This window comes from Thunnus albacares, chromosome 14 (assembly GCF_914725855.1).
Source record: "Thunnus albacares chromosome 14, fThuAlb1.1, whole genome shotgun sequence".
NCBI lineage: Eukaryota > Metazoa > Chordata > Actinopteri > Scombriformes > Scombridae > Thunnus > Thunnus albacares.
In genome coordinates this window covers 18,547,534-18,561,865 of record NC_058119.1, presented here as the reverse complement: position 1 = coordinate 18,561,865, position 14,332 = coordinate 18,547,534, and the positions used below count along the sequence as shown (strand labels likewise).

The 14,332-nt window shown below is 40.1% G+C and overlaps 1 protein-coding gene across 3 annotated transcripts in view; it reads right to left on the bottom strand.

Annotated features, from left to right (window-relative positions):
* Positions 1 to 14,332, bottom strand: part of ctbp2a (C-terminal binding protein 2a) — a 74,714-nt gene that overhangs the window by 45,303 nt on the left and 15,079 nt on the right. For all 3 annotated transcript variants that reach the window (XM_044372824.1, XM_044372823.1, XM_044372822.1), the window contains exon 2: positions 1,386 to 1,555. In XM_044372824.1, the coding sequence (XP_044228759.1) occupies positions 1,386 to 1,443 (58 nt within the window). In that variant the 5' untranslated portion in view covers positions 1,444 to 1,555. The remainder of the gene's footprint in view (positions 1 to 1,385; positions 1,556 to 14,332) is intronic.

Genomic DNA, 14,332 nt, shown 5'->3' with positions numbered 1-14,332 from the left:
GACTGAGACCAATCGAGTGACGGGTTTTGAGAATGGAGAGAGGGACAAACAGCGTTGGCCGATGTCTGACGGCAGTCCAAAGTGTTTCTAGCTGTTCTGAACGGTCAGGCGGGTTGAAAAGCCTGCAAGTCATAGAGAAGGGAGACAATTATGTACACCCTTTTTGGACAGTCTCTCCTTAAACTTATTCACGGTGTTGCACTTGTTTGCACAGACAAAAACTGACAACTGTAGTTATATGAAGAATTTAAAAAAAGAGAAGTTAAAATCCTACATCCTTTCTTTGTCTGTGAAGTGGGTGTTGCTTGTCAGATTGTCGAAAAGATAGAAAACCTGTCGGACAAAGCCACTCCAATTCCAACGTCGGAAAGGTGTGGCGGAGGCGTATCGGATGCTGCCATCCAACAAGCACTTTGTTTGAAGCATGACCCCTTTATAATTATGTATATTTTAGGTCAAACTTCATGGGAGCTGGGAGATGAAGAGCAGGAAGCAAGTAGCGGCTATACACATTACAAAAACAGGAACACGAATGACTAATTTTTCACTATACAGCATAGTAGATGTATTACTGGTATATGAGCGAAGGGTGAGTAAGACTCTGGACATGCATACACTCACAAAATAAACATTCTGACATTCATTGGCTCCCGTTAGCGGTTAAGTTGAGGAATAAGTGAGGAGAAAAAAAACCGAAAGGAAAATCTCTTGCTTTGTCTTTCTCTCGTTCTTAAACACACACATAAATGCACATATGCACACAAATCAATCCCACTGCCCACTATAATCAATCCCAGGCCTCTGAGGAGTGCTTCACTTTATTACAAATTCCCTACTTCATCTCTCCAGCAAATCTGGAAACATCGAACTCGAGCCTCATTCAGCCATCAACCCAACCTCCACTTCACCACACACACACACACACACACACTTTCCTCAACCCCCCCACCCCTCAACTCTCTCTCTCTCTCCTCGACAGCCTTCAAAGTAGAAGTTTCGAGCCTCGGCTGGTCCCAAGGCTCCGTTTTGACACACACACTTATACAAATGATCCCACCGGCTTTTCACTGAATTTGTAGCAGCCGCCTGAAAAGCTTAAATACCGGTGGAAACTTCATTTCCATATAACAGTGGAGTGAATCTTTTTTTTTTTTTTTTTTTTTGTGATTACAACATAAACCTGCGGAACTAATACGCACACACTCGAAACTTGCAGTCACGCATACACAAAGACACAAGCATCCCTTAAAATAAATAATCAGTTTCCTGTGACATGCAAATGTGGAGCCAGCATCTCAAATCCACACAGTGCTGTGCATAAAACTACAGAAGATGAGAAAGAAACGAGAGGATACAGAGAAGAAGAGTAAAGGAGTCTGTCTCACCCTCGCAGATCCTGTCCAGTCGCTGGCGTTTCACTTTGTGTTTGTCGGCCAGAGCCATCCTGTCTCAGTTTGAAATGCTCTCTCTCCTCTCTTGACTTTCTATCCACCTCTCCACCTTAAAATCTCAAATTCTCCAATCCTCTGGGTGTTAGCTGGCTGATGTTTTACACCTGGAATGAAAAAAAAGCAGAGACACAGAGGCAAAAAAAAACATTTTTAGCAAGTTGATTTGGTTTTATTTCATTTTATTTGTGAGGGACTATGTGCAATTTTAAACACAGAGGCTGCATAAATTTGCAAGTTTTTGTGCCGCAGTCCCTTGGCAGATCATCATTAAAACACACAATTTAGTACATGACACGTAATACTAAATTATGCACAGCTGGACATCACTTACAACATGAAAACAAGAACAGTATGTTATGCCAATTAAAAACAAGTCGGTGTGCAAAATGAAAAAAAAAAAAACAATAAAATGAACAGTTAGTGGTTACAGTGTTGGGTAACTTTTAGCTAAATTTTGTGTTTTGCTTTAAATCTACTAAGAAGTCGACTGACTTGTGGCTTTAACAGAAAATATCTCAACTCCATGCTCATGTAGAGGCTGAATACGTTTGCGGTTCTTCAGTCTTAACTATTATTAACTCTTGTTGCACGAGTTAACACATATTCGTCGTGACTTCCTGACTTCTTGAGAAGTGCATCACAAGACACACAGGAATTGTTATCTGACAGCAATCTTGCACAGTTGTCTCTGTCCCAAAACCTTGGCAGAGTCATAGAAACTGCCTTGCAAAATTAGAAATTTGCCTTGCAGAGAGTCGACTCTCCACAAGAGGGACCCTCATCTCAGAGAGCACCATTTATTATTTGATTAAATGGAGAAATGTCACTTCTGGAACCAAAGTCCCCAAACTGAGTGGAGCGCAGAGAAAAAAAAAAAAAAAAAAAAGAAGCAGACAAACACAGACTGAGTGAGTAAATGAGGCGTTTTACCAATCATTTTGTTCAGTGACTGATGCTCCTCTAAAGAGCAATCTTCTAATTGGTTCCTGCTGAAGCCTGAGGGACGCGGCACAGTTTTTGGGGGAAAGGCAGGCAGACAGAGATAGACAGTGGAAGGCACAATGCGCACACACATTAAAAAAAAAAAGACACGGCAGATGACACACAGAAATGTAGGCTTGCGCGTACATGCGCACAAACACACACACACACACACACACTGCAAGGGCAGCAAGTCACACAGAGGAATGTGGGTCAGTTAGTCAGCAGACAGGAGGAGGTTGTATCAGCAGAATAAAGACATAAAATGGGTGTTGGTGGGAGGGAGAGGAAAGTACTAGAAAAACATCATGTAACAGGATGAGTACAGTGTGATACCATCCTCCTCCTACATTTAACTGTATCTCTCTCTCTCAGCACTTTCACATTCATAACCCTACTGCTGTTTCTTTCCACATTCGCCTCTGGGCCCAATCCTAGAGTGCTGCACTTTGAGAATGGCTCTCACTTGACTATTAATATCATGATCTATTGATATTTACTCTGTAACAGCAATTATAACTGTTATGTTTAGTGGGGCAGGCTGAGTATAATGGCTGAATGATGAATTTTTATTTGGCCAGCTGTTGGGGCATTTTCCCAGCTGTAAGGGGCAGAAGGGGGAGGTGTTGCACCGCTTCTAAGTGAATTTAAAAGCGACAACTACTGCAGGTGCTGAATTTCTCCTGCGAGTCAACACGAGCTTTTGAGCCCCTGTCTTTCTCTGACACTGACAAATACACTACATGTCTTTCTTTAACCAAACACATTCGCTTCGCCAGTCAGCTGTGCTTCAGCTTTCCTCCTCCACAAGGTAAGCTTCCTGCCAAAGAGCTGAGGACCCACATGTGGGAGTCAGAGGAGAAGTAATTGAGCAAGAGGGAAAGCAGGAAACAGTCAGTCAGAGGCGGGGGAGTCACACCGCCTTGGCTATGAATAGACGCGAGAAGACACGCATGGGCATCTCCGACTCGGTGCTGCAGAGCGGCAACACTATAGGTCATGGTGCATCTGGCCATTTAGTTACTATGAACTCTCCTGATATAGACCTCACTTCACTCACAACTGACTCAATGAACAGATGAAGGCTGATCTGGTGCACAGCTGCCTGCAAACACAAATAATTCTAATAAAAAGTGTATAATAATGTGATATACAGTGTAAATGCAATAAATAATGGAACGAAGGGAATAAAATGATCAACATTTGTTTGAAAATTGAATCTAAGATGGGTTCATTTAGCTCTGTAGTCATTTTAAAGTGGTTTTATTGTAATGTAATATCTTGAATTACATTATAAATTAGGCCTAGGCAATAATTCAATATCAAAATGTATCTTTTTAACACTTAGTGGAACTGTAATGTGTTATACATGTTGTCTGTTGTGCATAACAGTGGAATCATTTGATGATTTATATTTGATTTTACATATTATATATAAAAACTGTGCTCTTATATATATTAGGATGATGATTTCAACCCCATCACTGAGCCCTATAGTGAAGTGTTAATATTATTTTGTCCACCTATTATAATTTTGGTCTACATGTTTTGTGTGGATTGATTCACTGAATATATTGATAGATTTTCCCTCAGTGCACGAGATATTAAAAAAATACATTATGTTTTTTGATAAACAGAACCTTAACTATGCATTAATTGTGCTATTTGGGTTTAAAACTTACTGTAGGTGTAATGTTAATAAGTTCATGTACCCATCAAACCTACAAATTCACTCAGAATTCAGCGCTATCGTCCACTGGACACCTGGAAATGTTTCAAACTCATAACTTTTCTTCTGTCTTCAGTGGTGGTCTCAACTGAGAATGGTCTGCTCAGCAGTTTGAGGGCTACATTATACCAAGGACCCAAAGCTGTGGTATACATGACCTCATTTCCATAAATTAATTCCAGAGACTTGACTCATGTAAGAAGGAGATCCACTTCACTTCCAGAGAAAAAAAAAAAAAAGTCTACTCCACTAAGTGGGTTGAAAAGTCAACAACAACTTTAAGCAGAGCTCTCAGCCAGAGGAGTGCCAGAGAGGAAGTACAGTTATCCTGCAGGCCTTACCACCATCGCTGCTGGATTGTTTCTTGGCTAAGTGCTGTTATGTAACTTAACAATAAGGGGGATTGACCCGAGAGAAAATACGTGCTCAGAGCTTCAGTGGAGGAAGAGAAACAGAGAGGAGAAAGTCACACACTCAAAATACAAATGCAAACTACAGGAATACACAACTCCAGGGATTGTCTGGCTCGACGTCCAGAGGGCAGGCGCTCTGTTCGACGCACACTGTGCTGCAGTGTTACTTAAGGCTGTGTAGTTGTGTTCGCAGGTTTTCCCGACAAGACAATGTTACCAAGTCTGATCGTGACCAATCTAACTGTTGTCTGATCTGACGAGTGATGCAAACCTCACAATACTCTCGGCAAGAAAAGTCCTTGCAGTAGCAGGATTTTGACCTTGTGGACTGAGAGGAACATTTAATGTAACATTATATTAAAGCCTCACTGTATGGGGGCATTAGTGTGATTTATCGCAAAGACATTCTAACATTCAGTACACTCCATTTCTGCAATACAGCAGTCCGCAAATGTTATTTTGCGATTACATCTTGCCTTTCTACTTGGGTGCATTTCATGCACTGTTCAACTTGATGTGACCGCAACCTGCAGCATGCCACAATGCGTGTCAATGTGTAAATACTACCTGTACTGCATGTTCAACTGTTTGTCCTACATTATTCTTTTCAGTAAATGCAACACCTTGATGTTCCTCCACTCAGACAGCACTTGAGATCTTAGTGTTTGTATTCTCAACGTTATTATCTGCGTTAGTGTCACCAAATCTAATTCCTGTGCATTTTCTTTAAAGTATAAAGTGACAATAAATCAGCATCAATTGTGACTGTAACAAAAAGATTATGTCATCACCTAAAACACACTCTATTTGCTCAAATTAACATCTGCTATCAGACTTCGCCTTTATTGGCAAAAGTAAACCACAACACTGTCTCTTTACCGGCAGTGAGAGAGAAAGCTCAACTTCACAGTGACTGACTGAGCACTTGAAGCTACAGCCAAAACACCAACATCTCCATGCATTACTAACCACTAAAGAGACATAATTTATGTCCGAGGAGTGTGACAGTTATTTCTATAATATAAGCATGATTTCTGTGTAATGAAGCCCTTTAAAACTCCTAGTAATTCACACTTTTGTCACACAGTTGCCCTGTTTGGGCTGCAGAAGCATGAAGTTGCCCAGTTAAGCTTTGACTTAGGTGTTAATTTCAACAAATAATTCAAATGCCACTCACATGATGGACCTCAAGAATAAAGCTCCTTTTGTTCTTGCTAACAGTGGGTACATTAGCAGCACAGAGTTGAGGGGTGTTCAAAGTTAAGAGTTTTGTAACACTTGTGAAATGTGACGGATGTACACCCGAGCAGCAGTTCAGACCTCGTGTAGTAGATAGACTGTGTCTCACTTTACAGCTCTGGAGACACAAACAGAAGTAAAATTTGCATCAAAATACCACAATAAAGTCAAAGTGCTGCACCAGACGTTACTTTGCATTGTTGCAGCTGTTGCATCACTCTGAGTGGTTATGAATTTATACAGTGCTTCTCCACCCTCTGCATCAAGACCTTTCACAAGCAAAAAAGAGACATTTTTAAACATTCCTTTCTTTCAGCTCTTTATGTTACATCCCTATCACTTGCGCTCATTCTTCTCTACTGCTTTTGTGAAGAAAAGAAGATGAAAGCCAGGCAGCCCAAGATATCTTGTTTAGGTTGGTAGACACAAAGGGGAGGTGAAGGAAAGTGAAAGAGAGTGAGGTTTTGTTTTGTTTCTTTTTTGACACAGGCCATCTCTGAGAGGGGCTCTCTTACCACATTGAGAAACCTGTGGGTTTGGCTAAAGGTGAAAAAGCACAGAGTGAAGTAAAGTTACAGCTTTGACTTTATCATAACACGTGTTCTACTGAAATATCTGGGGAGGCGTTTACTACTAGGAGGAGTTTTCATCTTCAAAGAAAAAAAACTCTTGCTCTTTCTTCTTTTTTTTTTTTTTTTTTTAGATCATCAACCAAGCTCTCAGCCCTTGACCTCAGTGAACTAGTTTAACTATGTGAACTTAATGACCACCAGCTCACACACACAAAGGGGACTGAGCCACAAAAGTATGGGTTTGTAGTCAAACAATTAAGCCAGAGGGAAACTTGGTGTCCTTTAGATAAACTGGAAATAACCTTTTTACACTTGTGAAGTTTGCAAATCTTTAGCATTTCTGATATACACTTCAGATATTACACATATTTTTCTTCAAAACATAGGATGAGAAAGATCTATGCTCCTCAGCAAGTTGCTCCCATCATCCGGCACTTTTTGAACCAAATTTCCTGCATTTCTACACCACCTAACTTCTTGGATTAAGTCAAGAAACAGCCACCTACACTAGTCTATATTAGTTAGATTGAGGGTGCTATGAAAACCAAGACTGCATCAAGAACAGTATATAATTGGGTGAATCAGGACAGGAAATGATTATTAGAGGAGTGGCTTTTTTTATAATTAAAATGTTTTTCATCCCATCCAAACCCGCTCCACCTGAGAAACAGCCTTAGCTAACCTGGTGTTCTGAGCTCAGAGTTGCACTGATTTGAGCCAGTTGTGGTGAAGCAGGGTCTCTTATTTGGCGTGAGATTTGTCGGCAACCCTGTAAAATGTAAAATTCTGTTATATTACTAGATTTCAGCATTGTGGTACTTAGATTCATGATTTTGCATAGGCATACTAATCTAAAAACCTATTATTGGGAATCACGAGAAAGTTTCAGAGTGACAGAGACACAGAGCGTCCCTGTAACCATAGTAACTTACTCTCACTCCTGTCTGCGTGCGCACAGCGCTAGAGGAGAGAGATGCTGTGCTGCTCCCAGAAGAGCCTCTGATTGAAATTACTCTGAGCAGCATGGATGGGAATAAATTACAATATAATAGATTTTTATGTATTTCTTTCCCCCGATGGTCTGAATAATTTGCTGCTGCACGGTGCTGCTGTTGCGCTGTGCTGCTCTGTCTTATCTGTCTGTGTCCTCTTTTCACGCCACAATGTTATCGGTTATGAATTAGTTTTTCACCGCGTGAGAAAATGGACGTGTGGCATGAGAGCGTGTGAAATTGCGTGAGTCTCACATTCAATGCGTGAGAGTTGGCAGCCCTGCCGTTAAATATGAAACTGCAGCCAGTAGCCAGCTGGCTTAGCACAATGACTAGAAACAGGGGAAAACAGCTAGCCTTGCTCTGTCCAAAAGTAACAAAATTTGCCAACCAGCACCAACCAAAGCTCATTTGTTAACATGTCATATCTCGAAATAGTCCAGCATATAATCCTGATAAAACCATAACTTGTCGTTTTTACACTTCAGTATGGAACAAACAAGCTAAGCTAACCAGCTGCTAACCGTAGCTCAATATTTAGAGGATAGGCATAAGAGTGGTATTGATATTCTCGTCTAAATCTCGGCAAAACAGCTGGAATGAATATGCTTTAGGAAACCAGGCCTATTTGTGAGAAATGCCATCTGAATGGACGTGAACTGCAGTCAAATCTCATTAATGCATCATCGGCCAGGGATACCAGTCAACATTTTGAGGAAGAATTGTGCAGCAGCTACATAAAGTGACTGCTTAAGAGTCTATGATTTATGTCCCTGAAAGTGCAAGATAGCAGAAAAGAAGAGGCAGAGAGGGGAAGGTGGTTAAGGTTTCTCTTCTCTCATTAATCGGATACTTGGGGCTCCGAGGGGCACGTAAAGCTGTCACTCAGACCACTGATTTACACCTTCCTCCTCCCTGCCAGCCTCTTTCTTCCTCCAAACCTCACTGTCTAAATACACCAGTTACTGACAATTCCAGCTCTCATCTTTCTACCTCTCCATCATCCTCACAATCCCCCAAGTCTGTCAGTCCATCTGTGTCTCTCCATGTATCCTTTTCGCTCCTTTTGTATGTCCTGTCAGCCTCTGGCAGATAGCGTCCTTTTCATTCCCCATTTCTCCTTTGCACTGCCTTCTCTCTGAACCATTTTCCCATCCTCCCCCTTCCCTCTCTCTCTCCATCTTTCTCTCCTCTCAACTCTAAATGAAATGAGGCTGCAGCAGTACTAACTGCTGACTTGGGCTATTGCACAATTTTGTAATAATGCCTATTCGTTTAAGTCACCCAGGAAACGCATAATGGTGACATTATTGTGCACGGCAGCATGTTAGCCTAACCCATTGAAGCTTTCGGCGTGGCCTGCATTCCTTCTCTCTCCAGCTCCTTACATCTAATGAACTAAAATAAAGTCTGGCATAAAATCTCCACTGGGATAATTGGCAATTTATTTTTTCAACAACACCGCTACACAACACAGACCGCTGAAGACTTGGAGCAACAGAGTCCATATTTGAATTAAATAAAAAACACTGTAAACATGTATCTAAATATTATGCTGGTATTTTTCTCCTTTACCTGATAGACTAGATAATAAAAACCTATTTACTCACAGAGTACACATGCATGTAATAGGACATGTGTACACAGACACACACACACATGCAATTGCACCAAAAACCTATAGGGCTTTAGTTGACAGGCTGTCTTTTTCACTTTCCTGTTGACGTTCAACATGATGCGAATTGAAGAATTTGATTTCTTAAGAGATAAAAAAAAAAACCCCATTAAGACTAACATAGCATTACAATATTCTAGAAACTCAGGGTGCTTCACACCTAACCTGTTTTATTTAAACAACTCTGGTGAATTTGTATAATAGGTTAAACCTGCATTAACTGACTTTTTGGCCGCTTGGTGTGTTGAGGGTGGAAACAAGTTGTAAACACAACATGATATATAACCTTTTAGGCTAATGTGTTAAACTAGTTAGCAAACAGTTGCTTAATTACACATCCAGCAGTTACACAGCAACATCGTCATTCATTTAGAGTCGTGTTTCTGTTCACCTGATGAATGTAAGTCCAATATTCACTCGCTTTTGGCTCTGTTTTTCTACCAACTCCTGTGGGGATATATGTGGCTCTTTGGCTGCCAGAGGCTTCACTACCTAGTCGCTAACTGTGTTTGTTGCTGTTTGGTGCTAAGCAGGTAGTATACAGTGGGTTTTTAGAGCTTTTTCTCTGAAAACAGCTGCCTGCAATGGCCAAAAACTACACTATGAGGGTGCTGAGAGTGAACCAAAACGGTAAAGTTACGGACTGGATAGCTGAAATTTGCAATAAAGCTCCGTAAAGTCAAGAAGAGCTGCAGAGTTGGGTTATAATTCTCTGTAAGTTTATCACTACTAGCAATGTGCCTTTGACATTAAACATTGTTATTTGATACATTGTTATTATGAAGAATATTGATTATAGCTGCTTTAATTCATGGCAAGTTAATTCATGTTGGTCAAATTTCATGCCAGTAATAGTTCAGACCACAAATTTGAACTTCATGGTGGCGCCAGAGGAAAAGTCAGCAGATCAGCAAAGTCAATAAGATACATCGTCTGGCAACCATGAATGTCTGTACAAAATTTTGGGCCACTTCATCTAATAAATGTTAAGACATTTCACTGGATGAAAACGCTTGTCATTATTCATACAATGACGTTAAATCGATTAATAATGCTCACAATCTGTTATTTCTTTGTGAGCTCTGTGACATGTTGCAGCTCTGGGTGGAACACATATCAGACCAGTAATAAAAAAAGGCAACAATGCATCTTTTTTTTCTCCTTTGGTTCAGTTCAAATGAAGGGAACTGCAGGTGTAAAAATGACTACATATGACATGGACTCCCCCCCCCCTCCCCCGCCTTTCTACACCTAAAATGACCTGAAATACCCCGGTACGAGTGGACTTTTTTTAATTTAATGAACAACACCAGAGATAACAGAGGCCCTGAGGTTAACGCCACCATTTCCTTCACAGGAAAAACAATTTCTCAACCTGCACAAACCAATTTCATGTGTGTACCAACTTTTGTTCATGAATTAAAAAACAAGTCTTGCCAGTGGTACATTGTAATGCACAGTCTGTGTGAAACTAATCAGCCGGTGTCTTCACCATCTCACCTTGTCTTTCGCAGCTCTTTAGCACCTTTCCACTCCTCAGCTAAGAGCTTATTAACACAAGGCCACAGCTTAAAAAAACAACCTCAAAATCATTTAGCACAAGTCTAAACACTCAAAATATTTAACCATATCTTACACCTCAGCTAAAATGGTTTTAAGTGAAATGCTTAAAATCATTCAGCTTTGACACGATAGAAATCCCGAGGAAAGCGCAAAGACTAGTGACAAAAATACAAATATATTTTAAGGCTGTGGAATAATTATGCATCAGTGAGATGGCCCTTTAAATCCTTCCTTTAAAAAAAATGAAATGAAAAAATTAATGTTTTGGAACAGGGCTAATCTCTTAAAAACTCCTTCAACCAACAGCTGATTGAAGACTGAAGATGCTACAGTCCCATTTCAGGAGTAAATTAAGGATTCTCAGAGAAACACTGAGCATGACTAACGAGGAGAGATTATAAAAAAAATGACTGCCTCTGGGTGTAAAGAGCAAAGTGAGGGTTCACGAAAGTAAACACATGAGGAAAAGGAAAATAGATAACGACAAATACCTTCTTTTCCAAGTCATCACCGTCACCAGTTTGCTTCTACAGCAAAATCTATTTGAATATTGCATATCAGGAACAGGATTACTGAGAAAATTTAGTCTCCACATAATACATAATTGTAAATCATTTTCATGAAATCCCCCTTAGAATATTTCTAGTCTAATTAGATACACTTAGTACATTTTTGTGTGTTGAGGTTGGCAAGTGCCAGTAATAATTGTTGAACTCGATGATCTGTCTTTTCCTACCAATTAACCGCTGAGCACCTGATGCATATGCAACAACTGTAAAAGCAATTAAACTGCAAATTAACTGTAGAGATGTGTTCACGGTGTGAGTGCTAACGTTCGTATTTTGAATGAGTATTGGTTGACAATATTTCATTTCTAGAGGAGGTAAAACATGATAGGGAAATGTAATCATCATAATAAGAGAGCTTCACAAACCCTTTTTCATATAAAGTGGCCATTCAGTTCACCATAAAAGTCTGTTTTAGATTCATTTTCACAGCACAGCAATAGATTTTTTTTTTTTTTTATCTGCTAATCATGTATGCTCAGTTCAGAGAGAGAATGTACAGTATATTTGTGTTGCACTTGTAATGAAAATATGGATAAAGATTATCTTAAACCAGGCTGGCATTCAATACTTACTGGAGAATTTCACATAAAAAGTATGAACATACAGGACTATAAAAGACAACATATAGACTGTCTAAGAGATGTATAACTGCAACAAACAAAACCATTCACAGTAAATTAATCAGCAACAATTTTGATATTCGATTAAGTCATTTTCTAAGAAAAAAATGGAACTTTTCAGTCCAGTTGTATTGGAAGTACATTGCATTTTTGATATTTGGGCAGATAGGACCTTCTTCAGAACCTCCTGTGTTTACATTTTTGCTCCCACCGCAGACACATCTGACCAATGAGAGGAGTGAATGTTTTAACATGGCTTGTAGCGATGCATTTTGGTTTGCTTGGATTTTTCCCTGTGTGAAAAGAAACAGAACTAAGTTTACCAACTCATCAACTGACCATTGGACCAGAGCAAACCAACTATAGGTTTGAAAATGCCCTTAGTCTTCTGTCATGGTAAACTGAATATGTTTGGATTATGGACTGTTAGTCCTTTGAAGATGTCATCTTCATCTGTCATCAAATGACGGATCAATTAATCAATAATTGACAGATTAATTGATAAGGAAAATAATTGTTAGCTGCAACCCTGAAAGACTTTCCTCTTGGATTATGAGATGTTTGCAGATGCTCTATTCTGTACCTTATACAAATGTATGCAAATTGCATTCTGGGGTGTAACAGCACATGTATTAGTTCAGGATCCGTTTATTACACTGTTTCTTTTGGTTTGCTTCATCCTACTAACCAAAAACTTGACAGTATTTTTTAATTTAAAACACTTTTTGTCTTGGCGGGTGTGGAATAAATTCAGAAGTGTGAGGTCCAACTGGAGAGCTGTAACAATTAGGGCTGGGTACAATTTTAATTTTTTCAATACTGGTGCCAAAACTACAATTGAGTTTCAGTACTGATACCAAGATGGCAATTTTTTTGCAATACTTCAGTTTGAGGAATATAAATGCGTTTTAATCCTTTTTTCTTTCATTTGACAAAACATGCCAAACTTCTCAATGCATCGGTGCTCAACGTTGGCTTAACACAAGCGACCAAACACAAACTTTCCCTCAATGAAAAACAGCCTGAAGTCAACATATTATGGTTTTGATCAGTAAATATTTGATCAAAGAATAAGTAAACTCCACCAAGAACTGTTTAAAGCATTTCATGAAAACTTTTGATTACTTGACATCCTGCAACACTGGAGAGTTTGAGGTTCAGCCCTTTTGGCAGTATATCTGTGATTGACTGAACTAAACTGTGCAAGACATATTAGCTAGCTTAACCTCAAATTCAGCTGTCCACTGGGAGACATTTCTTAGACATGAGAATGACATGAAACCCTCTCACTTACAAGGCTGTGAGCTGAACATCATGGAGTATTTTATCAAGGTCCAGGGACTTCAATCTGTGGGGATCTTTGTTCTGAATGAAAAAATCCAGCTGAACCAGGCACAGTAGCAATCTGCCCGACACCACACAGCGTAAACATCTCGTCAGGTCCTTAACAGCAAACTACATAGGTAAGTAGACTGTAAGTTAGTTGAGTAAATGGGGTTAAGGAAAGGCCAAGCTTGCCCCAGAGGCTGACTCGCCAGGAGCTGAACGCCTCTGACCTAGATTAATACCAACCACAGGAGCGCCAGGACTATTAAACACACCCCAGTTTCCTGTATCCTGCCTTTCTGTCTGTGTGTGAAATGATTCCATCTGTCAGTCTCAGCTGGGCTGTGAGAACACCACTGAATGCTCCGGCCCACACACACACACACACACACACACACACACACACACACACACACACACAGAAGGACACCAAACAACACAGACGTGTCGGCCGAGGACTGAGGCCAAGGTGGGTGTCTGACTGCCTCCTGCCTCCAGAGAGGGAGGTCTGAGAAACTCTGCCCAGCATGAAAGGCTCGAGGATGGGGAGCAAGACGCGAGATAGCGGCTGTGGTCGTGTCGGTACAGGCGCACAGCAAACCGTCACACAGAGCAGTGTTTGCAAGGATTTATAATTTTAGCCATGAAAACTAACTACACAGTACATTGTGTTAACCTCTATTCGATGATGTTCAAGTTTTGTCTCTCTACTTCAAACTATGATGAGTACCGTGCTTGTGGCCGTCTCATTTCAGCCAGAATTAATAGCTTGCTTTAAGGCCAATTTATCATTGCATGCATATATGTGTGTGTGTGTCTCTGTCTATGCCTGTGTGCAGGTATGAGTGTGTTTGCTTGTATCAGGCAGGCTTATTACACTGGCATGCCCTGACCAAGGACAGTGGTTGGTATTCAATAGATATCAAACAGCCAGCTAAGAAGAGCCATAACACCTCTCAGAAAACCCTCAAAAACTATGTTCTGTGTTTTATTTGAAATATTTCAGTCATTCAAACTTCCCCTAGAGTTGACGATACCCTGAAAACATCAGTTCATGTTTATCATTATTTCACCTTGCTGTGCACTGAGAAATGAAAACACTTTTCTTATGGCACTTCTGGAAATTTAAAAAAAACAAAAAACAAAAAAAACATATGCACAGGAAAAATGGTGAGAAAGCACATGAGGTGGTGGAAAATTAA